A 27,077-nucleotide genomic window follows, 5' to 3' on the forward strand; every position below is an offset into this window, starting at 1 on the left:
ATGGGGCTGGCTGAGTCTACCAGCTGGCCGAATTGGAGACCCAGGCCCGCATTTGGGGTTTGCTCTGTCAGGTGGCACTGGGGAAGTCCTGGGTGGTCACAGCCACGGCTGGGCTGGGCTCATGCTCTGCTGAGAGGATGTTCCAGCCAGGCACCTGTGGTTGGGGCTTGCCCCTCGGGGAAGGGGCAAGGATGCTGAGGGGCTGGTCCCAGCATAGACCCAGAGCCCTGCGGGGCTGCCCCGGGGAGAGGCTGAGGCAGAGCCTGGTGGGGGGTCGAGGTGCAGGGGCTGGGCCCCGGGAATGGGACTCTTAATAGCTTCCCTCCAGTGAGTTTCCTTCTGAGGATTGTCACCTCCTCCAGGAAGCCCTCCCTGACCTCCAGGCTAGGCGAGGACCTCTTCTGGGCTCCCCTGGCTCCTGTTCTTAGCCCTCTCTGGTTACCAGGCTTGCAGTTAGACCCGTGTGTCCCCCTCAGTGCAGGCCAGGGGGTGGGCTGCAGGGACCAAGTCCATGCCCGGGATGGAGCGTGGAGGCCATTGAGCCTTGCCTCCTGTCTCTGCTGGCCGCGCTCGGCCTCTGTCTTCCCGTGGACTTGGAATCGCCAGCTCGGCCCTGTGGAGCAGCCGCAAAGGCAGGGGGAGGGTCTCCAGCCCCCCAGCCCCACCTCCACTGGCTCTGGAATAGACGTCGCTTCCAGCCGGGGCCCTGGTGCTGGCCGCCCCCAGCCCGCCGTGGAGGCTTTGTTCTGCCGGCCCCCGGCTGCTCCTCGGCACATCGGGGAGCGTGCGAATGCCTCTTTAGCCGTGAGCGAGCGTGGTGATGACGGCAGGAGGAGCTGGGCAGTTGTCAAGGGCGCCGCGAGCCTCACTCTCAAGCCCCGATGATTATTTCCTGCTGGGTGTGTGCTGACGACAGTTCGGGGCTTATTAGTCAGCTATGGATGGTGCAGTGGCCGCCACGACGCTGGCCTGGCGCCTAGGACGTGAGGACCAGGCGGTGAGTCCTGGCACCCAGGCACTGATCCCTTTGTCCCTTTGTCCCCTCTTCCCCCAGGACCCGTGCCTCTCCGCTCTGCTTCTTGACGAGCTGCCTGCGTGTCGCCCGGAGGCTGAGCGCCGCTGTGACGTCTGTACCACGCACCTGACCCAGCTCACACGGGAGGCTCTGCGGCTGCTTCAGGCGCCCGCCAGCCGCGAGGACCCTGACGCCCCCCATGGAGGCCCCGGACTCATGCCCCCCAGCCCCGGTGCCGCCACCAGCCCGAGGGATGGACCGGCGCCGGTGGGCCCGGTGGGGCGGCAGCTGGGCCGAGTGGGGCCAGACAGGAGGAAGGGGCTGGGCTGGCCGTCCGGGCCCAGCGTCCAGGTGTCGGTGGCACCTGCTGGCCTGGGCGGGGCACTGAGCACGGTCACCATCCAGGCCCAGCAGTGCCTAGAGGGCATGTGGAGCGTCTCGAGGGTCAACAGCTTCCTGCCACCGACGTGCCTGGTGAGTGCCTGGGGCGCAGTGGGCTCTGGGCCCCCTGGGACACCAGGCAGGACGCTTACAGCCGGTCAGGGCTGGGCGCTCTCCGGGGCTGAGTGCCCAGCTCAGTGGGTGCCCTGCAGCACGGCTCCCCCTAGAGCAGGGGGGCTGTGCCTTTTGGAGGAGGCCCCAGACATTCCCAAGGCCCTCGTCAAGTCAGCCTACGAGGTCACTGGGGGGCAGGGTCCTCTTGTGTACCGTGGAGCATCGCTTCCACCTGGCACAGGCCTGTGGTTGGGGACGGTTTGGCCACTCTGAGAGCATGCGTGGCGCCGTGGGCTGATGGAAGGGCCCTGTGGGCTGCTGGGGCAAGATCAGACCGTCATCCAACATCTCCTCCTGGAGACTCCCTGTCCCGGCTCTCCTGCCTGGAGTGCAGCAGCCCTGGGTGACACAGCCCTGCCCCCTGGACAGGTGACAGAGCCCGGAGGGTAGCGGGGGGCCTGCAGGTGGTGGGGACCCCGTTCCCGCTCACACAGGGCCTGGCCTCTCAGGAGCCGCCTCTTTTTGGGGGACTGCGGGATACCCCCCCCGCTCCGGGGCTCCCCTCCTCAGGCCCACCAGATTGTCACCGCAGCAGTGGCATAGCTTCCGTGGAACCGGCTCTGGGCACCAGGGGTGCCGGGGGTGCCCCAGACCTGGGCTGGGTGTGCCCAGGGAGGGCCCCGTGGCCTGAGATGACCCCAGCTCCGGAGGGCGGAGCTGGGGGCCCGGCCCTGCCTTGGTCACAGGGCTTCTCTGGTGGGAGTTTCTCCCAAGTGTCCTCTGTGTCCCCCCAGTCTTCCTTCTAAGAGAAGGCGTACCAGGGTAGGGGGGTTGGGAGAGGGTGGGTTATTGGATCAGGGGTCTCCTGGGACGCTGGAGGGAGTTGCTTTGGGTTTGGTGGTACATGGGACTAGGTGTGCTGGGCGCCGGGAGGGCCTTTCCCCAGGAGGCCCAAGCCCTGCGCGACATGGGGGGGGTGGGGTGCCTTCTCCTGGGGGCCCAGCCGTGCCTGGAATAGGGGCTCACCAGGCGACAAAGTAGAAGGGACCCTGTAAGCAGAGGGACTGGTCTGTGTGCATGGAGGTGGGGAGGCCTTACTGGGAGACAGAGCTGGGGGTGGGGTCGCGGCCGGGGGGAGCAGGTAGCGGTGCGGCACAAGTGTGGCTGTATCGTCCGCCCCCCGTGGAGTCCCAGGGGCAGGGGGACGGGTGCGTGGCTGTGAAAGCCTTTCCAGTCGCCACAGCGCCAGCCGCACCAACTCGCCCAGCAAGTGTCTCTGAAATAGAGCACGAGGCAGACGTCTCCTGGGGTCTCCGTGCCCCCTGGGGCTGTGGGACATGGAGGCACGAGGAGGGCCCCCAGCTCTTGGAGCAAAGTCCGTACAGTCCCTGGGCAGGACTGACCCCTGCCCTGCCCCCGTCTCTGGGCTTGCTGGCCCCTCTGACGGCACTGAGATGTGCTGGCTGGACGTTGCTGCCTCCAGGGTGGCCCTTGGCGAGACCCTGCCCTTGTTGGGAGCTGGCCCCCTGTGACTTGCTGCTGGAGCTGGTCCGCCTGAGGCTGCCCTGTCCTTGGGGCCTCCCTGGCCCTCAGTAGCCTGGGGTGCACAGGGGGCTCCCAGGAAGAACTTCTGGGTCTGAACTAGCCTCCAGTTGGTGTGACAATGCCCCCTGGGTGTGGCCTCACTGTTTCCGACTCCTGCATTTGTTAGTCCTGAGTGAGGTCAAGAAGAGGGAGGCCAGCCTCTGCTGTGCCAGTCCCATGGTGCCTCCTGGCCCGAGAGCTGGGCTGCCCGGGAGGAATGTGCCGAGGGGCTCGAGAGAGCAGGGCGGCTTCCTGGAGGAGGTGGCATTGAGCTGGGCCTGGAGGGAAGTGTCAGAGATGGTGGGCCCAGCGAGAAGTGTATGGGGGCAGAGGAGGCTGCTGGGAATAGCCAGGGGGCTCCTTACCTGGGAGGGAGCTGAGCGCAGTCTTGCAGGTGGAGAGAGGGTTGGCCGCGGCTCTGAGGGCTCCAGGAGGCGGAGGAGTGGGGTGAGCGGAGGTGGGAGAGGGCGGGATGGCGCAGCGCCTCGGTGCAGCCTCCTGCGCTGTGGTGGGGTCACTGGCCTCTAGCTGGGCAGCCCCGCCGGTGGCCTGCACACCGTAAAACGTGAACATTTAAGGCTCCCTGTTGGTTTTATGTGTGCATTGATTGCGTTCAGGGTGGGTGGGAGTGGATTTTTAATTAGACAACAGTCCTGGCGATCAATAGAGAGATTATTAGAACCATAAATAGAACTTTTGGACTCAGATGAGGTAATTTCCCCTGAACCGGGGCATTGATCATTAGAGGCGGCCCTGGAATGTTAAAACACTGCATGTTAGGCTCTAGAATTAAATACCTCTGGAGAGACGTGCTGTGAATCTCCACCACAGCCCATCAGCGGCCCTGGGTGCCACAGTCTCTAGGCAGACTTGGATCTGGGCGGGCGAGGTGGGTGGAGGGCCTGGTGTGTTCTAGGCGCTGTGGCTGGGAGCCTGCCCCGTGGGCTGCCGGGGGTCATTCTGTGCGCATGGCTATCTACTGTCCGGATGGAGCAGCCCTCAGCCAACCACGCTGTTGTCGAGACTGCAGCCCACTTCCCCGTCCAGAGCACAGAGCTCGGCCCTTTCCGGGTCATTCACCTCCCGAGTGTCCAGTGATGATTCCCGGCAGTGGGAGCCGCCCAGCGGGACAGTCGGGCAGTTGCTTTCCAGACTGTGTCAGGCAGAGGTATTTCTGCCACCGTGGGGGATGGAGGTGCCCGTGGGCCACCTCCGGTGCTCTGCCCTGGCCTGCTTCACGGGGACACGGCTGTGAACCGTGATGTCTCCCCCATGTTGGCAGGGCCCCGTCAGATGTTCACAGGACATCTGCACTCATTTTACAGCCGATGCCAAGAGATTGAGGCTTTGGCCTCCTGACCCCACGGTAGGCTAAAGGTAGCACCGCCTGGGGCGGCTGAGGGTGGGACTGAGTAACTGGGTGAAGGGTGCAGCTACCTTGGGTCCAGGCTAGCAGAGCCTGTGCAAACCTTCCCTAGTCTTGTAGACACAGGCCGGGCCCTACCCAGGGCCCCACAGTTCGTGGAGGAGGACCTGGAGCAGAGGGTTCCCAGCCCGCCGCAGGGGCTGGGGCAGCGGAGGCTCGGCCTGGACAGGGAGGATGGAGGGCTTCCTGGAGGAGGTGCTGCATGCTGCTTTGAGTGGGAGGTGAGGTCATTTTTGGTGGAGCCAGGATTTCCCTCTGTCCACGGAGGCTGGGTGGCCCTGGCTTGGGGACCTGGCTCCTGCTGCCTGTGTGCCAGCCTGCTTGCCTCCCCCCACTTCCCATGAACCCTGGCGGGGGTCCCTGGTGGGTGCTCACCTGTCCTCGGGGACAAGGCCGAAACGGCGTGGGGTGGAGGGAGCTTTGTCCCTCTGACCTGGCTAACCCGTTGCTGGTACCCCCTCTGGGCCTCAGTTTACCCGCCCGTGGAGTGGAAGTTGGACAGATGGGCCCCCACTTCCATGTGAGGTGCTTCTGTGACACGGGGGCGGGACAAGGCATCTGCAGAGGCTAGGACCGTCCCAGCCCGGGGCCCTCTGGGTGACTGGGCAGAGCTTTGAGGGGGCCCGGCACATGCCCAGTGGACGATGCCACCCGTGCCCCCTGCAGGGCAAGATTCAGCTCTGGCCGCCCCTTAGCCACCTCCTCCTATGCCTCCCCACCTTTCCTCTGGGCACGAAGGGGCCCCCGGAGAGGTGTTTGTCCTGAGGAGCTGGGGAGCGCTGTCCTTCACGGGCCACGATCTTGCAGATGCAGAATGCAGGCCCAGAGGGCTCCTAAGGAATGGGTTAGCTTGGTGTTTCCCAAGCCGTGCTCCTTGGCACCCCGGCGCCCCGTCGTGGGCACCCTGCAGAGAGGTCTGGAGCCTCCTGCAGGGGCCTCCCGGGACGGTGGGCCCTCCTTACGCTCCTCTCTTCATGCTTTTCTTTCCTTGCTGCTGTGGCGCCTCCATCACGTTTTCTGTTTGGCCGCCCGCCCCCCCCCCGCCCCCCCCATCTGCTGTCCCCATGTTGTGTCGTGTCGTGCGTGGTCTTCCCTCCCACCGCCCTCCCCCGCCCCCTTGGCTTCTTTTGGCGCGTCTGGGCTCTGCTTCCGGCAGGAATCGGCAGCGGCCTCCCGGTGGCCGGAGCCGGGTCTCGGCAGCTCGTGGGCCGGCGGAGCCGAGGCGCGTGCGGGACCCCCGACAGGTCAGTGTGGGTCTCGGCCGGCCGTAGGCAGGCTGGGTGGCCTGCACTGTTGCTGGTGGGGCCGGACGTTCTGGCTGAAGGCAGAGATGCCGGCGCGGGAGGTGGGATGCTTGGGCCCCGCGGGAGTGGGTGGAGGGCCGTGTGGGGCCGTGACCTCACAGCCCTGTCCCCTGCCATCCAGGCGGCCTTGCTGGCCAGCGTAGCCGGGCCAGCCTGGGCCGCTGGACGTGGGCCCCGCCTTGGGCCACTTGGGGCAGCGGGTACCAGGGGCGTTGTGGGGGTGAGCCCTGCCCTGGCCCCCGGGAGCCCCCGGCGGTGCGCTGCTCACAGGGGGTTGCTCAGCCAGACCCAGGCCAGGCCCTGCGGGTGACGCCGCTTTTAACGTCAGTCCTGTCCTCCACCGCTCTGCTCGACAGAGGAGTTTAGATCTCTCACGGGGAGCACGTATGTTAAGTGACAGAAAGGGGACTGACGTTTGAGGTGAGGGAGCATCGCACGTCACGTGCGTGTAAGGCCGCAGGGGAAGTGGGCAGCGTCTAGGCTGTCGGGGACCTTGGCTGCCCCACGTCTCTCACATTTGCCTTGAGCTCCACAGCTGCCTGGAGGAGAAGCAGCGTCTGGTTCCCGTTACCCAGGCCCAGGCCTGGCTGACGCCCCGCCTTGTGGAATGTTCCCTGTGAGCGGGTGCCCCTCTGCTCCTGCAGTACCCCCCTTGCCCTGGGGCACAGGGCCCACCTCCTGGCCGTGAGCTCCGCGTGTCCCTGCCACGCCTTGTGCTCCTGGAGGACAGATTTATCGAACACCTGCTATGTGCCAGGCAAGGTGCCATGGATGTGGAGGAGACCGGGCAAGTGTAGAGGCTCCCTCCGGGGCCTCCTGATTCCTGGCATGCACGAGGTGCTCATGCAAGCTTGGGGGATCGGAGAATATGGTGCTGGGTAGTTGAGCCTGGCCTTGTTTCTCTGTGACTTGGCAGCACTACGTAGACTGGGGGAAGCTGGGGGAGGTCTGAGGGCTGGTGGAGGCCAGGGAAGGCACAGGGAGTGGCCTGGAGAAGGAGAGGGCTGGCTGGACTGGGTTCTGAGGGATGCATAGGAGTTCCTGCCCTATAGGCAGATGTGAGGCCGGTGGCAGGGTGTGGTGCGCTAGCACAGTGCCTGGCGAGGGCCTGGACTATTCCAGGTTGGCCCTTCTCTCCCACTGACCTGTCCTTGCAGCCTCGGGGGTGCTGCAGGGGGGCCAGGTGGGGGTGCTTGGCATCCATCCAGCTTAAGGTTTGGGGCTCCCTTTGAACTTCCTTTGCAGACATGTTTTTGCTGTGTCCCTAGGGGGGTTTTGGGAGCTGGTGCTGACCACGGGCTGGGTGGGGTGAGGCCCTCTGCCATGGTGAGGAGGGATGCTGCTGTGAGGTGGTGGGACCTCCTGCCAGAACATTCCTCCTGGGGCCCATGATGGCTTATTCTGCTGAAGTGCCACCTGACATGGCTTGTGGCCGTGTCACTTGGGAGACCCCGAGGACGCTAGGCCCTCTAGAGTGTGGCTGCCCCCTGGGTTCCTCACAGGCAGGGTCACCAGACAGGCCCCTGTCCTTTCATCCAGGTACAGAGGACTCCCTGGACAGGGCTCAGGGCCAAGTGAAGCCAGAAGCCCCAGGGACCGGGCTGTGGTGCCTGGGGAGCCTTGGGGAAGGGGATGGGGCTGGGGTGGCCGACGTCCATCCCCCTCCAGAGCCAGGTCTGGCCTGGGGGTCCAGGGCCCGACACGTGTGCATAAATGTAATATACAGTGGCTGGATCTCAAGTCTGCCAGCGCCGTCCTGGGGCGCCTTTAATTATCTTTGTGCTTCCTTACGAGGCTGTCTCCCTTTCCGGAATTTATTTTAGCTAATGAGTTGGAAATGCCAGAGTAGTATTCCAGGTGATGGGAAGACAATGTATTATCATACGCGGGGCAATTAGCGCTCATGACAAACGTTTATTGTGCTTTCTTCTCAGTCGTGCCTCTGGGTGCTCCCAGACAGATGGCCCAGGGGTGAGGGGGTGGTCCCTGCCCATCGGTCCTGACCACTGTGGTCACTCTGTTTCTGGAACTGGAAGGGGGAGGGGCTGGAAAGTCCAGTCCCTGGGGGGGCGTCTGTGCCCACCTCTGCTCCAGCCACTCCCTGAGCCGGCTGGTCCCGTGCGTGCAGGGCCCAGGGAGCTTGCTGGGCTCTGGGGTGCACAGGCCTGCTTCCCCGGCTCCCCGGTGAGGGACGGGTGCCTGTCCCTCATGCGGGCTCCCTGCTTCCCTCCAGGCTGAAGCAGCGGTGGCCGCGGTGGCGGTGGCAGACACGGTCCGGGACGGCCCCCTGTCCGTGGGCCCTGATGGTGCGTCGAAGACGTGGAGCCGCGGCGGGGCCTGCACCACGGCCCTGGTCACCCCAGCCCCAGGCATCCCAGCGGGAGCCTCCACGGGCCCATCAGCCGCAGCCTCCTTCTTCCTCAGGTACGTCCTCCTGGGGCAGGGCCGGGGCCTGGCTTGGGGGCAGCTTGGGCGCTGACAGTGTGAGGGGGCCTGGGGACCTCAGCCCCTGGCCTGGCAGCCTGCGGGCCTTCCCGGAGAGATCTGTGGCCTTGCGCTGCCGGCAGTCGAGCAGAAGGGGAGCTCGCAGCCGTCCTTCCGTCCGTCCGGCCTCTCAGGGAGCCACATCGACGGCAGTGTGAGTGGAGGCCTCTCGCCCTGGGGGTGGGGTGCAGCCAAGGACAGGGTTCGAACTCTGCCGCTCCGAGCTGTGCAAACCTGGGCAAGTCACGTAACCTCTCTGTGCCTCAGTTTCCTCAGAGGTTCAGCGAGCTGATGTCTGTGAGGCCCTGAGAGGACGCTGGCCCAGCGGGAGGACGCTCAGCCGCGGGTGGTGGATGTCCTCGGGCAGCCCTGAACCAGGGCCGGCGGGAGGGGGAGGGTGGCTGTGGACAGGAGGCAGATAAGGCAGGTCTCAGGGCAGCTGTCCCTGCAGTCGGGGAGCACAGGGGTGGAACGGGCCCGGGGGAGCATCCCTGGGTGACCGAGGAGGTTGGGGTGAGCTGGGAGGCTGTCCTGGGGGCCGGCTGTACCCACACCCCACCTACCGGGCTCCCCCTCCTGGGGGGCTGCTGGCACATCCCCTCACGGCTCTGCTGTCAGATCTGGCTCCACCGTCAGCAGGAACCAAGAGGGTCCCCATCCCAGGCCCGAGCTCCAGTGCGCGGGGCCGACCGGGACCTGGTGTTTGCTCCGTCCGCGTCCCTGGGATGCCTTGCGTGGCCCCGCAGACACCAGGTCCTGGGCCGTCGGTTGGCGTAGACGAGGCCTGGTAGGCTGGGGCGCTGTGTCAGCAAGGTGCGGGGTGCGGGGGAGTGGTGTGTGGGAGCAGGGGGTCCCTTCTCCCACCTGCACGCCCCCCGGCGATGCCCTTGTGTTCCGAGCTTCCCCCTGCGGTGTGGGGAATGCAGGATGTGCCGGTGGTAATGAGCGGTGATGGCTGGCCCGGCACGGGTCACTGTCCCATTAGCAGCCCCTGCGGGCGCTAATCTGGTCCCCTGATCCCAGGAGCCTGCGCCGCGTCAGCTTGGCCCAGTGGCGGGCACACGGTGGGGTGTTGGGGGGCGCTGGGCTGGTGAGCACAGCATCGTGGCCCTGTGCGGGCTCACTGCCCCAGTTAGGTGCAGAGAGCCTGGCTGGGACTCTGGCTACGGGGCAGGTGGAGCCTGCCTGGAGGGCCCGGGAGCCCTGTGGAGGGGACGAGAGGGGCAAAGCGGGCCTCGGGAGGTGTCCTGGCCCGGGTAGTCTCTGCCCCTGGGCTTTGGGCAGCGGCCACGCTCCATCAGGCCGTGCTTGCTGGGGGATTTCAAGCCTGAGACCCTCTGAGGACGAAGACCAGCTCCGGGGTCTGGGGGCCACACTGGCTCATTAGCAGCCCAGGGCCCGCAGGAGGGGTGCGCCTTTTGTCTCCAGCCGAGCTAGGCTGCCTCCACTGACCTTGGGAAGTTACCATAGAAACAAGCGCTCAGGCTGGGGGCTGGGGGCTGGTTTACAAGGCATGGGGCGGGCGGGGGGGGGTGGTGGTGGTGGGGGGGGACACTGCCGGCTGCCATTACTTCCAGCCTGTTGGATGCCCCCAGGTACCACGGCTTCCGGAGGGTCACGGGCCACGTTGTGGGGTGGGTGTTCCTGATGGGAACACCGTCTCCAGCTCGTGCCTGATTTGGGCCCGAGACCCTCTGCTCTTTGGGACTGTGGCACCCTTCACTGTTGGGGTGAGGTGGGGTGCTCTCAGCTGTATGTGCCCTTCTTTGCTTTGTGGGGCTGTGGCTCAGAGGGGAAAGGGGCTTGTCCAGAGTCCCCAAAGACCAGGAGCTGCTGGACCCCGGGGGGCCTCGGGTACGAGCTGAGCGCATGTTCCGTGCTTCCACCTGCATCCCTCACTGGGCATCTGGGGGGCAAAGCTGACACCCAGCCTATGTCCTGCCCCTCGGAAGTTTCTGGTAGTCGGGGTGGGGTCTGTCAGCCTTTGACAGCAGCATGGAGCCTTTGAAGGAGCCGAGCCGCAGGACACAGGCTTTGAGGGTTGCGTAGGAGTCCGGTGTTTGCCAAGTGGACATGGGATAGGGTGGGGTCAGGATCTGGGTTCTCCACTGGCCCTGAGCACTCCCTGCGGGCATGCTAGCCGCGGGCCTTCCCGACCACCTCCGAGCCCCTCGCCTGCTGTGGGCAAGCCAAGGTGGGGGTGATTCTGTGGGTGGCTTGGTGCCCAGGGTCTTGTTACAGGGCGTAGGGCACAGGGGTGAGGCCCGGCGCCCTGCACGCCTCAGCTGGGCTGGGTGGGTCACTCGGGCATTGCAGCCACAGCTGTGACTGAGAGCTCAGCATGCCAGCCCCCACCAGAGTCCTGAAAAGGCCGGGCCGCCAGTAATTACGTTTTCTCCGGAGGCTCTGGTGACCTTGACTCCCCCTTCCCGAGTCCTCGGGACGCTGTGCGATGTCCCCATCCTTCCTGTCTCTGCAGCCTCTCCTCCCCCGAGATGCATCCATCAGCGCTCTCTCCTACCTGTGCTCCTGGGCCTTTCCGGGGCTCACCTCCTGGACCCCTGAATCTAGATGGCGTGGGAAGAACTGCTGGGGGTCTTCTGGGCAGGTGCAGGGCAGGGGGAGTGGTGGGTTCCTAGGGCGACAGGAGCCCCCTGCACTCGTAGGCACCCCCGCCGCCCCACTGCAGCCTCAGTGGAGCCCCCTTCCCCATGTCAGCCCGGGTGCCCAGGCCACGGAACGTCAGGTGTGGCACCTGGCAGAGGCCCAGAACCAGAGCGGCTGCTGCCCAGAGGTGCACGGGCAGGAGGGCCCCGCGGAGAGGTGTCCCTCACCGGCAGGGTGTGTGAGGCAGCTTCATAGCCTCAGCGTGACGTTCCCAGGTGACGTGGAAAACGCAAGCAGGCCGTGGCAGGGAGCAGCGGTCCAGGTCAGGGCTGCTAGGACCTTGGGCCTTGGCCTTGGAGGCGTAGGCCCCCTTAGCAGGCAGCTCTGAGAGGGGGGATGCAGGCGTGGGGCATAGCATGTGGCATGTGGCTTGGTCCGCCGGCCTCCAGGCGGCCCAGGCAGGAAGCCCTGGGTTGGCCGTAACTGACCCCCACACACATCCGAACAGGCCCGTGTGTTTCCTCAGGGTGATTAAGGACCTCACCATCAAGGCCAACTGCCTGTGAAATTACCTTCTTGTTTGGAAGAGGCAATTTTTCTTTGTAAAAAGGCAAATATTTTCTTTTCTGCTTATGTGAATTAATGACCCGGGCCAGTGAGCTTGGGGAAAGGCCTCTGGGATTAGGTGAGAGGGCTGGGGGCTCAGAGGGAGGTTGGAGGAGCTCGGTCCCTCCCTCATTCATTAGTTCACTCCCTCCCTTCTTCCCTCCCTGAGGGCCTCATCCTGAGCTTCCCTGTGTTCTAGGCCTGGGCTTGGCAAACCCCTGCCCTCCAGAGCCCCCACCTGATGGGACACAGCCGTGTGAACCTGTGGCTCAGGGCGTGGAATGGTTCCCGTGGTATCAGCAGGCACAGGGTTTGGGGAAGCCCAGTGTGGGGGCATCAGGGCAGGCTTCCCGGGGGAGGTGTCCTCTGAGGACGAGGAGACCTGTGAGTGCAGGTGAAGTTCCTGCTTTTCCAAGTCTCCTCTCTAGAGCCAGACCACTCAGACGTGCCCACCCGCCCCCTGCAGGTTCTGCCTTGAGCACCCCACACCCCAACCCTGCTCCCCAACAATGCAGTGGGTGTTCGGGGTCCTGAGTGTGGTGCCTGTGTGTTCTCTTAGCCTCTGTGAAGCCTGGCATCACTTCCTCCCCCACCCTCACTGCCTGGAAACCAGGTCTGTGCACCCAGAAGGCTGGGACCCTCCCGAGACCACCCCCAGACCGTGTGAGCTGAGGTGCCGTTGCTCAGTGGCTGACGGGCTTGTCCCGGTTTTGAAGGGAGCTGGATTTCATCACAGGAGACAGTGCTGTCCCGAGGCCTCTGAGTCATGCCCAGTGAGGCAAGCCTGTAAGAACAGAGACCTGGAGGGCTGGGCAGGCTGGGCACAGCTTCTCAGCTCCCAGCCCCGCGGGGGCTGACCCAGGGCCAGGGAGGGAGGAGGGGGTGCCCCGAGTTAGGTCAGACCATGGGGCAGAGACGGCCAGCCAGTACCGTTCCAGCCTCGTGGGGCTGGCGGGACTTCAGATGGCTCCGGGCGCAGCCTCTGTCCAGGCGAGACCTGGGCGTGTCCAGCGGGGAAGGACACCTCCCTGTGCTCTGCTGCTGGGACCTGAGGGTGACGGAGGGGGCTGAGGTCTGTGCCGGACACCCTGGTTCCTGAGAGGGTCACAGAGGGTGCAGAGCCGTCTGTGGCCTTGAGCAGCAGGCAAAGCACTGCCTTCTGGTGTGGCCTCTGCAGCCCGATGTCCTGTCCCCCAGCGCCTTACCCATCCTCCTGGCCTTCACGTCCCCTTGAGCCTTGGGGGGTTCAGGGTGGCCCCACCCCAGCCTCGGGGACCCTGGGTGGCCCTGCCCGACCTAGGGAGGAGCAGGGAGCCAGCTGTGACGGGAGCGGGGGCACTCCTCGGCCGTGGCGGTCTGCTAACCTGTCAAGTCTCCTTGAGGGCCCAGCCGGTGCCTCCCAGGACAGGCTGGTGCCGGGCAGTCCCTGTGCTGCTCTTCCCCCACGTCTTGGGGACTTCTGTTCGGGCGGTTTTGGGTTTAGGGCACATGGGCTCAGGCAGGAATCGGGGCCGCGTCTCTGGCTGAGGGCCCCGGCCCGAGTTGTCCGGGCAGCTCGTGGGTTCCGCTCACAGGCCCCTGCCCCTGCCAGGCGTGCACCAGCCGCCCCACTGAGTTAGGAAGCGTCCGCCCCGCACCGTAGATTACTTTTATTTTCCTTGATGACACCTCGCTAGGAGGAAAGCCGTCCCTGGGGTCTCTTAAAAGACAGCTCCTGTGAAAGATGAGAGGAGTTAAGCAAAACGCCGAGTGGGAGGCGGGCTGGGGGCCGTGTGCCCAGAGGGTGCAGGCCCTCCTGTCGGGCCCCTTTGAGGGGCACAGGTGAGACTCAGGGGCCTGGGGGCTTTGGGAGAAGGAGGGCGGGCGCAGCAGGACCGGGAGAGGGGCAGCTGGGCGGGGCGGCGCGGGGCTGCCTGCAGGCCTGGTGGGCAGCTTCTTCCAGCCCTGAGTTGGCCCTACTCTGACCTCCAGCCCCTTTCGCCGGGAAGGCGGGCGGGGTGGGGGGGCTGACGGAGGCCTGGGCCATCTGGAACCAGGGCCACCTGGACCCAGGCCCATCTGTGTCACCTGTGCTGGGTGCCTTGAATGCATTCGCTCCTCAGGGCTATACACGAGGGCCTCTGGTGGTCATGTCATCCCATGTTAGAGATGGGGAAATCGAGGCACAGAGAGGCTAAGTCACCACGTGTGGGTCATACAGCCTGTGAGTGGCTGAGCCCAGCGTGTGCCGTCCCGTCCAGCTGCTGAGCTGGGGACTTGGGGAGGCAGAGGGTCGGGGGAAGGGGATGCCCTCAGTGCGGGGTGTGGAGAGGGGCCGGGGTCCCGTGTCTGCCTGGGGCCCCTGTCGCCTGGCCTGTACTGGCAGAGCTGCCAGGGGCTGGACATGGTGGCCCCAGCCCCGGGGGCCCCTGCTTGGCTGGGGGGGAATGACGTGTGGCCGTGTAGCCGCATTTAGGGCGGGGCGGGTGGCAGGACAGCTCTGAGGACCCGCACCCGCCTCTCCTCCCTTCCCCTCCCCTCCCCACGCCTCCCGCCCCTGCTCTCTCCACCCCTCCCCTCCCCAGGGCTGCCCAGAAGCTCAGCCTGGCCTCCAAGCGCAAGAAGCCCCACCCGCCGCCGGCCCCCGCCACCCGAGGAGCCTCCACCTACCCCACGGACTTCAGTGGGGTCCTGCAGCTGTGGCCGCCCCCTGTGCCTCCTTGCCTGCTCAGGGCCGCCTCCAAGGCCAAGGACAACCCCAGCAGTGTCGGAAAGGTAGGCCCTGCCCTGACTTGGGGGTGACCCTGGGGGGGTGGCACGAGCCTGGGGTGTCTGGGCAGCTGCGGGATGGGGTGCGGGAGATGGAGGGGATGCTTCCTTCTCCTGGGCTGGACCAGGCTGGTGAGTGTACAGATGGGGCGACGGAGGCCCAGGCCCACCTTGACGGCTCCAGGTGGTGGCAGGGAGCCTGGCAGACTGTGGTGGGCCTACAGGGAGTGGGTGGGAGGGTCCCAGGGGCACGGGCTGGTCTCAGTGTGGGGCGGGACGGCCAGGGCTTCCCGGGACTCAGGGGTGGGGTCTGGCCCCAAGAGCCCCCTTGCCTCGTCTTTGTTGGTGTGCTGCCCTCAGGGGGTCCGGGGGGCAGGGTGGGATCCCCTAGCTATCCAGAGTCCTGGCAAAGCCCAGCCGCAGCCTGACCTGAGAAGTGGGGGAGCAGTTGAGTCAGGACGCTACCGGTTTCAGGTGGGGACGCAGGCCCAGAGTGGAGAAGGCCTCGCCCAGTCACAGGCTGGCTGCCTCCTGGCTCCTGTGGCCTTTGGCTGAGACCGGTTTCTGTCCTGGTCCCATCTGGGTTGCCTGTGACTGCCCCCCAAGTCTGGGTTGGGGCCTGCCTGTGCGGCTCTGTGTGCGTGCATTAGTGGGGGGATTCTGTGCCTCTGGAGACACAGCGGGGTTGGGCCTGTCACCAGGGCCACACGGCTCTGGTGTGAGGACAGGACCCCAACCCTGAGCGTGCACCCCATCGCGTTTCCCTGGCCTTCTGCCCGCTCTGCCCCTCCCCGAGAGTGGCGGCTTCCCACCGGGCACTGGGTCCGGCGTTTCCAGTGCCCAGAGGCCCAACCCCTGCAGAGCTGGGGGGCGGGGTTCCACGCACCCCTGGACTCAGTCTGTCCTGCCGCCTAGGACACGCCCCGGGGGGCTTCTGCTCCTAATGACGGGTCTGCAGAGGGTTCTGATGCATCTGCAGGGGTCACCCTGCCCGGGCCCGAGCTGCTCCCCAGGCCCCCACCCCACCCTCCCCCTGGCCCTCCTGCTGTAGCCTCTGTGCTCGGCCTCCCGGAGGTCAGTCCCCGTGTCCGGACGTCCAGGAAGCCTTCCCTCACCCCATCACCACCACGCCCTGAGACGGAGGTAGATGTGTCCCCCGGGAGCTTGCTGAAGTGGGGAATCTGGGCCCTGCTTGGGCGGTGGGAGTGCCGGGGCCAGAGGGAGGACACCGCGAGCTGGCCGTGGGGAAGGGGCTCTAAGCAGCTCTGGGCCTGGTCACTCGGCCCGTCTGGGGTGGGGGCTGGGTGGCTGGAGGGTTGGGGAGGCTCGTGGTGCGGACCCTGCTTTCTTACCGCCGCCGTGTTACTTGGGGCTCCAGCAGGCCTCCCCGTCTCCCTGGGGCCAGGCCCCCCTCCCAAGTATTCCAGGGCGGGGGCTCCTCCCCTCTCTCCGGCAGACCGCCGCTGTGCCCTGGTCCCCTGCGGCAGGGAGCCCGTGGCCGCCCGTCCTGGTCCTCTCACCGTGCCCCCCAGAGCCCCCTCCCCAGCTCCCTGGATGTTATTTGCACGAGGAGCACATAGTTAGCAATGCCTCCTGAAAGGCATTTAACATTGTCGGAGGAAAGAAAGTTAGATTACACTCGATTCCTGACATTAATGTACCACTTAAGGTAATTCATCATCTTGCAGTATTAAAGAAGGCACCCCTCCCCCCAGGACTGCCTGGGCCGTCTCAAGCCCCTTTTTATGCAAAATGTGTTTTTTCCCTACCTGGCAGCTATTCAGCGGGGCTTTGCAATATCTGAACATTTACGGGGGAGACGTGCTTGTGTGGCGCAAAGACCCTGTCATTTCCCTGTGGTAATGAAAGGAGTCTCGCAGACAGTGACCCAGGCATTTAGCTGGGACGGTGGCGCGTGGCGTGGGGCTGGCGCACGCGATGTCCCCTCCCCGCCGGGAACGCTCTCCAATCCGCAGAACCCATTTGGCTCCTGAAGCGGCCAGGAGTTCACGCTGAAAAAAAATTGCCCAAAATTACTGGGAAATGCACATTTTCATCTGCTTGGCAGTGGCGTTTGGAAATGAAATAGTTTTGTTCATGTCGTCGGGGAATAAGAGAATCGATTCTCGGCTAATGGAGCCCAGGTTCGGAGGAGCTCAATAGAAAAGTATGTCTTTCCGCGTCTCCCCGGAGGACCCCCTCTCCTTACGCGGCGCGAGTTTGCATGTCAATTTGCCACATGCCGAAGGGACGGAGATGGTGCCTCGTGCGAACTACCCACGGTAAACCAATTTCGCCGGAGTTATGTATCTGTCAGTTACAATTAAACCCGTGAAAAATATTGGCTCTGAGATGAGGCTGGTAATTTGATTTACACTGTACTGGAGAAATCGGAGATTTCACCGGAGAGCGGAGGGTGGTGTCCTCCAGCGGAAACCGGAGTCTGGTGCCTTCTCCTGGGAGGGGCCCCCCCCAGGGTGGCTTGCCCTGTCAGCCCTCGGCCCCCCTTGGCCACACACGAGATGCGCGGCCCAGGGTGTTTGTTCTCCACGCGGGTTTGGGGGTGTTTGCAGTGTCGCTTGTTCTGGTCTCCTGCATCTTGGTTCCTGGCTTCCCTCCCCTCCGAGCTTTCTGTTCCCTTGAGGGCCTTGGGGCTGGTAGTCCAGCCCCAGGAGCTGGCATGAACGTGCGCAGGGAGCACGGGTAAACCTTGCATCTGCTTTTGTGTCCGGGGGACTCACAGTGGCAGAGGCTGCCTGGTGGCCTGTTGGGCCCTGAGCTGAGCCGAGCCTTGTCCAGCTCTGCTCTGTCCCCACCAGGCTTCGTCTCTCCACCATCTCCCCTGGCCTGGGGATTCAGGATTCCCGTCTCCTCTGGGATCATCCCGCCCTCTTCCTTCCGGGTTCTGTGCCAGTGGGATTGCCTCTGGCGTCCTGCTGACCCGGAGTCCTGCCACAGGTGTCCGAGGGGTTTGAGTCTCCCCAGGTGTCCTTGGGGTTCCGAGCGGCTCTGGGGTCAGAAGCACCAGATCCCGTTTCTCCCCGAGGGCACCGCAGGCGTCAGGCCCGTCCCCCTCCGCGTCTTTGTCCGTCCTTCACTCCACACACTCCTGCCCGCCCGCCGCCTGAGGTGCAGACACGGGAGGATGTGCCCAGGGCTCCGAAGGCCTCTGGCTTGGGGCTGGGAGCTGGGAGGAAGGGCTCCCTGGAGGAGGTGAGGCTGGACAGACACGTGGGGGGCCGGGGTGTGGGACACTTGTCCCTCCCCTCAGCGGCCTGCCTGGCCGCGGCGCACGGGTGTTGGGAGCTGGGGGTGTGGGGAGGCCCCGGCCGTGAGCGGCCCCTGTCCTCCGCATCAGGGGTGGAGGACACACCTTCGGAGGAGCGTGCGTGGGGCTCTGAGGGGACCCTGTGGGCGGGGCGGGGGCCTGTGCCTTCCTGTCTGGTTGGGCCGGGTCTTGCTGCCCCGATCTGCTTGCCCCTCTCTCTCCGCCCTCAGATTTGGGGTTTGGGATTTCAGGAGACCCACTGGCAGGCTGTGTGACACGGGTGAGACAGTCGACCTCTCTGAGTGTGTTCCCTCCCCCTTCTGAAGCCTGTGCGGGCTTGGGGGGTGGGTCGCCATGGCGGCTGGTCCAGCGGGGAGCTGGCGGGCCTGGGGCGTGCCTGTGTGGGGTGACCCTGCTCTCAGAGGCCTGTCTTTGGGTTCGGCTCCCTTGGTGCTGGCTCTGCCTCAGAGTCAGCGAGAGGGTGCTGAGGAGCCCCAGATCGAGGTGGGGTGCGCTCTGGGTCCCGTCCTCGTCCTCTGACTCTCTGCTCACTGGGGCAGCTGGAGTGTGCTCCCTCTGCCCTGCCCTCCCTCTGCCCTGTGCCCCCCGCACTGCGCTGACGCGCTCTGTTCCCGGCCAGCCTCTCCTCTCGCTGGCCCTCGTTTTCTCCCTGCATGGCTGACCTCACGTGGGAGGCGCTCTGGCCTGCAGCTGGGGTGCCGGCGCCGCGTTCCTGCGACGGGGACCCCACGCCGGGGCCTGGCCCACTGTCCTCGCTCGCGTGAAGCCCCTCCTGCCGTGTACTTAGCGGCTGCTCAGATGCCCGCCCTGCCCACCTCCCCAGGTGAAGGTCATGTTGCGGATCTGGCCTGCTCAGGGGGCCCAGCGCTTGGCCGAGTCCACGTCCTTCCTGAAGGTGGACCCGAGGAAGAAGCAGGTGACCCTCTATGACCCGGCCACGGGGCCCCCAGGCTGCACGGGTCCCCGACACGCCACCGCGGCTGCCATTCCCAAGATGTTTGCCTTCGATGCCGTCTTCCCCCAGGACTCGGAGCAGGTGAGGGTGACCGCGGCGGCCTCGGGTGGGGGCGGGGCCTTCTCGTGCAGAGCCGGGGCTGGGGGGGTGGGGGGTGGGGAGGCCGGCTGTGTTTCCCCTTCCTCGCTGGCCTCCCCAGCCCTCGTGGTGTCTCCACCCAGCTCCTGGCCTGGTTCTCAGGCCAAGGTTTTCAGAGCCCACGCCCCATGGAAGCTTTCCGAGTGGTGCTTTGTTTCCCAGAGATGCTCCTCCACGCGTCCCGTGTGTGCCCGGCGTGGCCGCGAGGGCACTGTGACTTCTGTGTGTGCGCGCACACTGCGTGTGCCTGTCAGCTGTGTCTGGCTGGTTCATGCTGTGAGTGCGTGTGTGTCCATGTCCGCTCCGTGTGTGTCATGTGTCCACGTGGAGATTTTTGTGTCCTTGGTCTTGGGCGCCCTCCCGGCCACCTCGTGGACTCACTGTACGTGATGAGACAGAAGTGGCGGGAGCCCGGTGGCTGCCTGACTCTGTGCCTTTCCCCCAGGCCGAGGTCTGCTCGGGGACAGTGGCCGACGTGCTTCAGTCGGTGGTCAGTGGGGCCGATGGCTGCATTTTCTCCTTTGGCCACGTGAGCCTTGGTAAATGCCCCTTACCATCCCCTCTCTGCAGTCGCTGGGCGCCGTTTCTGGGTGGGGTTGGGGGTGGGCATATCCCATATGGGCAGCAGGTGGGCACCTGGGGCGGGGGGCTTGTGGAGAGGAAGCTGAAACCCTGTAGGCCTAGAGCGTAGAGCCACGGAGTGGGTCAGAAGAGGCCCCCAGGGTCTCAGCGGCCCCAGGTTGGCCCTGAGGGCCCCGGGCAGGGCCAGGGAAGCAGCTGCCGGGTCTGGCTGGGCTCTGAGGGCTCGTCACGCTGGCCCCCAGGCAAGTCCTACACCATGATCGGGAAGGACATCTCGCCCCAGAGCCTGGGCATCGTGCCCTGCGCCATCTCCTGGCTCTTCAGGCTCATTGACGAGCGCAAGGAGAGGGTGGGCGCCCGCTTCTCCGTCCGCGTCTCGGCCGTGGAGGTATGCGGCCGGGACCAGAGCCTGCGGGACCTGCTGGCCGAGGTGGCCTCCAGCAGCCTGCAGGACACCCAGTCCCCGGGGGTGTACCTGCGGGAGGACCCCGTCTGCGGGGCGCAGGTACGCCGAGGCCGCTGTGCGGGGAGCAGGGCCGCGGGCTTGGGGGCTGCGTGGGGGTGGCGGCTCGGCCCCGAGCCACTCAGGCGCCATCCCCGCTGTCCGTCTGTCTGCAGCTCCAGAACCAGAGCGAGCTGCGGGCGCCCACGGCTGAGAAGGCGGCCTTCTACCTGGACGCGGCACTGGCTGCGCGCAGCGCCCGCCAGGCCGGCGGTGGCGAGGACGCCCTGGGCAGCTCGCACATGCTCTTCACGCTGCACGTGTACCAGTACCGTGTGGAGAAGTGCGGCAGGGGCGGAAGTAGGTGGCCGTGGCGCCTGCGTGGTGTGGGTCCGGCCGCCCTCCCTCTCGGCGGGACACTCCCGGGTGTGGTGCCCTGCGGCCAAGCCTTCACCATCCTGCCCTGTGGTTTCAGTGTCTGGAGGCCACAGCCGCCTGCACCTCATTGACTTCGGCAGCTGTGAGGGGGCACCTGGCAGGGGTGGGGAGGCCCCCGGGGGCCCGCCATATCTGTCCTTGTCGGCATTGGGCAGCGTCATCTTGGCCCTGGTCAGCGGAGCCAAGCACGTGCCCTACAGGTGAGTGGTGGGCTCCTGGCTGGGGCCCTGGGGACCACGTCAGGCATGTCCAGCGTGTCTGTGGTCCCTGAGCCCCTCGGTTCTTTGCTCCTCCATCACCTGACGGGCCTTGCTGCCCGAGGGCTGGGGGCGGGGGGGGGGGGGTCCTGGCGCCCAGGGCGTGGGGAACAGAGGTGGGGGTCAGCCCTGACCCCGAGGCTCCAGGCCTGACCCTGGTCCAGCGAGAGGCCCTGCGGCAGCCCACGCGCCCAGCCTCCCACCCGGCATCCCTCCTGGGCCCTCAGCCCCTGACCCCCGCCCCTGCCCGGCCCCCAGGGAGCACAGGCTCACCACGCTGCTGCGGGAGACCCTGGCCACCGCCAACTGCCGCACCACCATGATCGCGCACATCTCTGATGCGCCCGCCCGCCACGCCGAGACGCTCAGTACGGTGCAGCTGGCCGCCCACCTCCACCGCCTGCGTAGGAAGAAGGTCAAGGTTGGCTCCGCCTCCCACCTGCCCCTCCCTCTCCCCGAGGGCCCCTGCCTGCATGGTGGGGGTGCTGGGGCCCCGCGTCCTGGGGTCACGGGGCTGTGCCCACATGGCCTTGCCCAGACGCGGCGGGGCCCAGGCTCGAGGTCGCCCCAAGCAGAACCGGACCTGCTCGCACTGGGGGCTGTGGTTGTCTGGCCTCTATCTGCCTGGCCCAGGGGTAGGTGTGTGCTCAGGGCAGCCTGGTGGGATGCCCGTGGCCTGTACCCCTCCCAGGCCTGGTCCAGCAGGGCATGCCCCAGGCAGCCCTCCGTCGGGCCAGAGGGTGGAGTTAGGGGCGCCCTGGGGTGCCCTGGGTCTGAATCCTGGGTTTGCACTTAAGCGCCATGTGCTGAGGGCACGTGTTCTCACCTCCCTGTGACTCGGCTTAGCGCTTCCTTGGAAGTTGCTGAGGAGGTCCGGTTATGTTCGCGGCCTGAGACCTTTTTGATGGGACACGGTTGGTGGCTGCGCTGTCACTTCCTTCACTGGAGCGTGGTGTGTGCGGCTGGGGTGCGGGGGAAGGGGGGGCAGGTGGAGAGGCCGCTCAGGTGGGCCTGCTCTGTCCCCAGTACGCGTCCAGCTCCTCGGGTGGGGACAGCTCCTGCGAGGAAGGCCGTGCCCGCCGCCCCCCGCACCTGCGACCCTTCCACCCGCGCTCTGCAGCCCCAGACCCCGACCGCCTGGCCCCCAGCTCGCCCGGTGACCCCGACTACTCATCCAGCAGCGAGCAGTCCTGCGACACCGTCATCTACGTGGGGCCGGGGGGGGCGGCGCTGTCGGACCGCGAGCTCACGGACAGCGAGGGCCCCCCCGACTTTGTGCCCATCATCCCCGCACTGAGCCGCCGCCACCCCTCCCGGGGCCCGCGTGACGCTGACCACTTCCGCTGCAGCACCTTCGCGGAGCTGCAGGAGCGGCTGGAGTGCATCCACGGCAGCGAGGGCCCCCCAGGAGGCCTGGGTGGCACCAGCGGAGCCCAGGCTGGCCCGGCGCGCGGGGGCAGGAAGCCCTCGCTGTCCGAGGCCGTGGCCCCCAGGAAGGCCGTGGGCTCCCCGCTGGCCGCCAGCACGCCTCGCGGCAGCCCCGGCCCAGATACCCACCGGGGTGCCCCAGAGCCCTCCAAGGCTGGTGGTGACCAGAGAGAGGACGGCAGTGCCAGGCCCGAGCTGCCTGTGCCGGATAAGGCCACGGGGGGCAGAGGCAGGAGGCCGCTGCCCAGCCCGGCCCCCCCACTGCCTTGGCAGCTGGAAGCTGGCGGGGCCCCGGAGGAGCCCGGGGGAGCCGACGGCGTGGGTGTGGTACGGACGCCCCCCGTGGGCACGAGCGGGCAGGAGGGCGGCCCCCGCCCCTCTGCACGCGGCCAGGGTCTGGAGCGGGGCCTGCTGACCACCACGGTGACCTTGCAGCGGCCCGTGGAGCTCAACGGCGAGGACGAGCTGGTGTTCACGCTGGTGGAGGAGCTGTCCCTGGGGGCGCTGGCCGGCCCCGGGCGCCCCTCCAGCCTGGCCAGCCTCGGCAGCGACTGCTCGCTGCAGGCCCTGGCCTCGGGCTCGAGGCCCGTCAGCATCATCAGCAGCATCAACGACGAGTTCGACGCGTACACCTCGCGGGCGCCCGGCGGGGCCCCGGATGGGGCGGCCGCGGCCGGCGGCAGCCGCGGCTCCTCCGTCAGCTCGTGGCTCAGCGAGGCCAGCGTGTGCGCGGCCGACAGCCTCGGCCCCGCCCCGCGGCCTCCCTCGCAGGCCAGCCCAGACCCCTTTGGCCCCGGCTCGCCGGCGGGGCCTGACCCTCTGGGCGCCCCGATCCTGGATGGCTCCTTGGAGGGAAGCAGCTTTCAGTTCTCAGAGCAGGACAGATCGGACAGTCCCGGCCCCGCCCACAGTCCTTGTCCCACGGAGGAGGCCACGGCAGCTGCCAGCCGACCTGGCCGGGAGCCCCACGCTGCGTCTCCACGGGGGGCCACCCCAGCACCAACCATCCACTCCAGCCTTCCCCGCAAACCGAGGACTACCTCAGCGGCCGGTCGTGTGGGCTGCCCCCGCCTGGCCCCGGGCCCGCCTGGCCCTGGAGGCCTCTTCGAGGACCCTTGGCTTCTCCGGGCGGACGAGCGTGGCCTGCTGCCCCTGGCCTCTGCCAGCAGGGCCCCCGGCCTGGCCCCGATGCTGGCTTGTTCCCAGAGGGTGGTGGACGGCTGTGAGGTGGGCAGGGCAGCCCACAGGCCAGAGGCCGTGGCTCAGATCCCACCGCTGCGGAGGGGAGCCACCACGCTGGGTGTGACCACGCCCTCCACATCCTTCGGGGACGCCTCGGCTGAGGCAGCGGCCTGCCTGGGCAGCTCAAAGGCCACCTCCAGCAGCAAGAAGAGTGTGGCCTCCAAAGGGGACCTCTGCCCGCGGCCTGGCGGGGGGGCGGCCCCCCCGGCCCCGCCGGTGCGCAAGTCCAGCCTGGAGCACAAGAACAGCCCGGCGCCGGCCCCTCCCCAGGCCGGGAGCCTGGCTTGGGCCGGGGCTGCCACCTTCCTCCGAGGGGAGGGGGAGGCCAGGCCTGGGGGCCGGGCCGACCACTCCATCCCCAGGGCCACGTCCAGCCTGAAGGCCCGGGCTGGCAAGGCAGAGGCAGGGTGCCGTCCTGCCACTCACGGGTCTCTGGAGCGGTGCGAGGAGGGCCTGGCGCACGGCAGCAGCAAGGCCAGGGAAGGCCCCGGGAGGCCGGCCCGGGCCGTGCCCAGGTTGGGTGTGCCGCCTGCCAGCCCCACGCCTGGGCCCGCTCCTGCCTGTAGGAGCAGCCCGGCCAAGGGCGTGGGGGCCCCCAAGCCCCCCACCAGCGGGGGCAAGGGCCGCAGCCCGGCGGTAGGCGGGTCCAGGGCTCTGGGTGCTTCGGTGAAGCCGCTGGCCCCTGTGGCGGGCAGGACCCCTGGGGGCCCAGTGACGGGCCCCAGGGTCGCCCCGCGAGCGGTGCCTTGCGTTGGGGCCAAGGCCAGCCGAGGCACCATCATGGGCACCAAGCAGGCGCTCCGGGCCGCCCACAGCCGTGTCAACGAGCTGGCGGCCGGCGGAGGCCACGGCCGGAGTGGCCCCTTGTGGGGCTCGGCCGACTCGGACAGCGGCAACGACAGTGGCGTGAACGTGTCCGAAGAGCGGCCGCCCGCGGGCCCGGCGCTGCCCTCTCCATACAGCAAGGTGACGGCCCCGCGGCGGCCGCAGCGCTACAGCAGCGGCCACGGCAGCGACAACAGCAGCGTGCTGAGCGGGGAGCTGCCGCCCGCCATGGGCCGCACGGCCCTTTTCTACCACAGCGGCGGCAGCAGCGGCTACGAGAGCATGATGCGTGACAGCGAGGCCACCGGCAGCGCCTCCTCGGCCCCCGACTCCATGAGCGACAGTGGGGCCGCATCCCCGGGTGCCCGCTCCCGCAGCCTCAAGTCCCCCAAGAAGAGGGCCACAGGTGGGTGCGGCCTAGCCCCTGCAGGGCCCGGGCCCGGCCGCACTTGACAGCTGGGCACCACCTTCGTGGATCCCGGTGTAAGCGGCCCTCGACGGTTTCACAGACGAGCCTGGGGCTGTTCAGGCTGTAGGTGTGTGCAGCCTCTACTGTCTGGAGACGCACCCAGCGTGTGCCCTTCTCTGGTCCCTACGCTGCCTCTGAGGCTGGTCCCCATGCCCTCAGAGCGGGCTGGCAGGGGTGGGCCCACACGGGGCACCCTGCTGAGGCATGGGGAGCCGGGAGAGGACTTAGGTCTGGGGCTCCAAGCCTGGTGTTCCCCCCCGGGGCTGGTGCCCAGCTGCCTGGGAGCCCCCTGCTGTGCTGTTCCTGCCTCCAGCCCCCGGACCTTCTGTCTCTGGGGACCTGGGTAGTGTGGACCTGTTTCTCACGCTGTGTGTGGCTGGGGGGATTTGGCCACTGGCTGCTGTCCTCCGGGAGGGCGGGGGAGGCACGCCCTGGCTGCAGGTGGGCTGGGAAAGCGGGAGGCCGGCATGGGGAGCAGGGAGGGGTGTGCTGGGAGATGTGGCTGGTGCCACAAGCACGGGCCTGGCTTGGGAGCCTGTCTGGAGGCGGTGCGGTACAGATGGCTGCGATTAGGAAGCAGCGTGGCCCCTTAGGCTGTCGGAGGGCTGCCTCCAGGGCTGGCGGGTGTGACCCTGAGGCTGCTGTCCAGTAGGGAGGGTGTGGCCGTCCCCGGCCGGCTGGGGGCGGGGCTGGGGGACAGGAGCCCATCTGTTCCACCGGGCGGGCGGGGTAGCCGGGTTTCCGGCCGGCGCTGGGCTGAGCACTTCAGGATTGGGAGGACCCCTGTGGGCTCTGCCTGTCAGAGCCGCAGCCAGGCGCCCGTCTTGGTCCTGGGCTGAGGGCTGGGGTCTGGCCTCTGCTCACCCAGCGCCCGGCCCTCTGTTGCAGGTCTGCAGCGGCGACGGCTGATCCCGGCCCCGCTGCCCGATGCTGCTGCCCTGGGCCGCAAGCCCAGCCTCCCCGGCCAGTGGGTGGACCTGCCACTGCCCCTGGCCGGCTCGCTGAAGGAGCCCTTTGAGATCAAGGTGTACGAGATCGATGACGTGGAGCGCCTGCAGCGGCACTGCCTGCCCGCGAGGGAGGACCCGGCCGAGGTCGGGGCTGGGGCAGTCCGGGGGCAGGCGGTCCTGGGAGGGCAGGGTGGGCCCCTGGGGTGTGGCAGGGCAGCCCACTGACCTCATCTTGCCCTCTTGTCCACAGCCCTCCCAGAATGCAGAGAAGGTAGGAAAGGCCCTGCTCAGCCCTGAACCCCTGGCATCTCCCGATGGCCCTTGTGGGCCGAGTGGGGGGCTGGAGGGGTCCTGAGGCCACCGCTCTCGTGCCCTGGAGTTACGCCAGGGTGTGGGCGTGCTTCCCACCGCCGTGCCCCTCGTCCCGGGCCCGGGTTCCAGACAGGCACGGGCTGCTTTGGGAGCACATGGCGTGAGCTCCCTCGGGCAGGAGGGGCCCGGGTCCTACCCCCTGCCCGCCTTTGAGGCCCTGCTGTTTGCCTGCTCGGGCCCGGGGGGTGGAGCGAGGCTCACGGAGCCCCTGGGAGCAGGCCGTCCTCCGTGCCCGAGCCCACCCGCCGCCGTCCCCGCCGCCCAGGGCCCGGCGTGCGTCAGTGCGAAGTTGCGGCTGGCCGAGCGTAGGCAGCAGCGGCTGCAGGAGGTGTGGGCCAAGCGTGAGGCGCTCCGCGAGGAGCTGGCTGAGACCCAGGGCCGGCTGATGGTGGAGCCCGGCCGCTGGCTGGAGCAGTGTGAGTCTCCCCGCTCATCCCCCCACACCCCGGGAGGCGCAGGTGCAGGACCCCAGGCTCTGCGCCCCACCTGCGCCCCCAGTCCAGCCACTTCACCCTGTCCCAGGTGGGGACCCAGAGGCTGGGAGGGAGAGAAGCATTTCCTGGGCCTCGCGGGGACCCCGGCCTGACCAGCGGTCTGCCGTCCATCCCTAGTCGAGGTGGACCCGGAGCTGGAGCCCGAGTCGGCCGAGTACCTGGCGGCCCTGGAGCGCGCCACGGCCGCCCTGGAGCAGCGCGTGAACCTGTGCAAGGCCCGCGTCATGGTGGTCACCTGCTTCGACATCAGCGTCGCCGCCGCCACCGCTGCCCCGGGGCCGCAGGAGGTGGACGTCTGAGGCTGGGCACTGGGACACGGGGGAGGGGGTGGGGGTGTCGGGGGCTCGAGGACGGGACGTGGGATGGAGCGAGGATGTGGCGGGGGTTGGAGGGACGAGGATGCGGAGGGTCCAGTGGGGACCCGCGGGTCTTGGAGGCGATGGAGCGTGAGGCAGGGGAGGGGCCGGCCGAGCACGTGGACGGAGGAGCGAGTGAGCAGGACACGGGAAGACTGTCGCCCCCAGACAGCAACGCAAGTGCCTTTAACCTTGGACTGGATTTCTCTCCTTTTCGCGTTTGGTGCTAAGGACTCAAGACACCAGCAGACGGTGCGCTGGGGCCGCCGGCCCGACTGTTTGATCTGATCGCGCCTTCTTTACAGCCAAGCAGTTCCATGTAGCAAGACAGCCCCGGGCTCGCCGCGCTCGCGGGCTCTGGTTTAGGATTCAGGGTTGCTTTTCTTTCATAGCTGTTTCCTCTCAGCAGAGCCCGCCTTGGTGGTCTCCAGACCCTCGGCCTGCATGTGTTCTCTGCGCAGATTGAGCCGGTGGGGTCTTCCAGGCGGGGATGGCCGACCCTCCTCTCCCCAGGACCTGCTCTGTTCTGAGGTCACCGGGAGGGCGGCGCCCAAGGGTTGAGCTGAAGGCA

General features: G+C 67.2%; 1 protein-coding gene across 2 annotated transcripts in view; it reads left to right on the forward strand.

Moving 5' to 3' along the window:
- KIF26A (kinesin family member 26A) overlaps window positions 1-26,457 on the forward strand; it is a 38,350-nt gene extending 11,893 nt beyond the window's left edge. Inside the window, exons 3-16 of one of the 2 annotated variants that reach the window (XM_032624881.1) lie at window positions 1,055-1,489; window positions 8,058-8,248; window positions 14,086-14,275; window positions 18,382-18,594; window positions 19,097-19,190; window positions 19,476-19,738; window positions 19,852-20,035; window positions 20,151-20,313; window positions 20,629-20,791; window positions 21,397-24,271; window positions 25,223-25,428; window positions 25,535-25,555; window positions 25,922-26,072; window positions 26,268-26,457. In XM_032624881.1, the coding sequence (XP_032480772.1) occupies window positions 1,055-1,489; window positions 8,058-8,248; window positions 14,086-14,275; window positions 18,382-18,594; window positions 19,097-19,190; window positions 19,476-19,738; window positions 19,852-20,035; window positions 20,151-20,313; window positions 20,629-20,791; window positions 21,397-24,271; window positions 25,223-25,428; window positions 25,535-25,555; window positions 25,922-26,072; window positions 26,268-26,449 (5,331 nt within the window). In that variant the 3' untranslated portion in view covers window positions 26,450-26,457. Of the gene's footprint in view, window positions 1-1,054; window positions 1,490-8,057; window positions 8,249-14,085; window positions 14,276-17,689; window positions 17,818-18,381; window positions 18,595-19,096; window positions 19,191-19,475; window positions 19,739-19,851; window positions 20,036-20,150; window positions 20,314-20,628; window positions 20,792-21,396; window positions 24,272-25,222; window positions 25,429-25,534; window positions 25,556-25,921; window positions 26,073-26,267 lie in introns of those variants that run through there. The other variant, XM_032624882.1, reaches the window with a different exon arrangement.
- Window positions 26,458-27,077: the final 620 nt, after the last annotated feature.

Source organism: Phocoena sinus, chromosome 2 (assembly GCF_008692025.1).
Source record: "Phocoena sinus isolate mPhoSin1 chromosome 2, mPhoSin1.pri, whole genome shotgun sequence".
Classification (NCBI taxonomy): Eukaryota; Metazoa; Chordata; class Mammalia; order Artiodactyla; family Phocoenidae; genus Phocoena; species Phocoena sinus.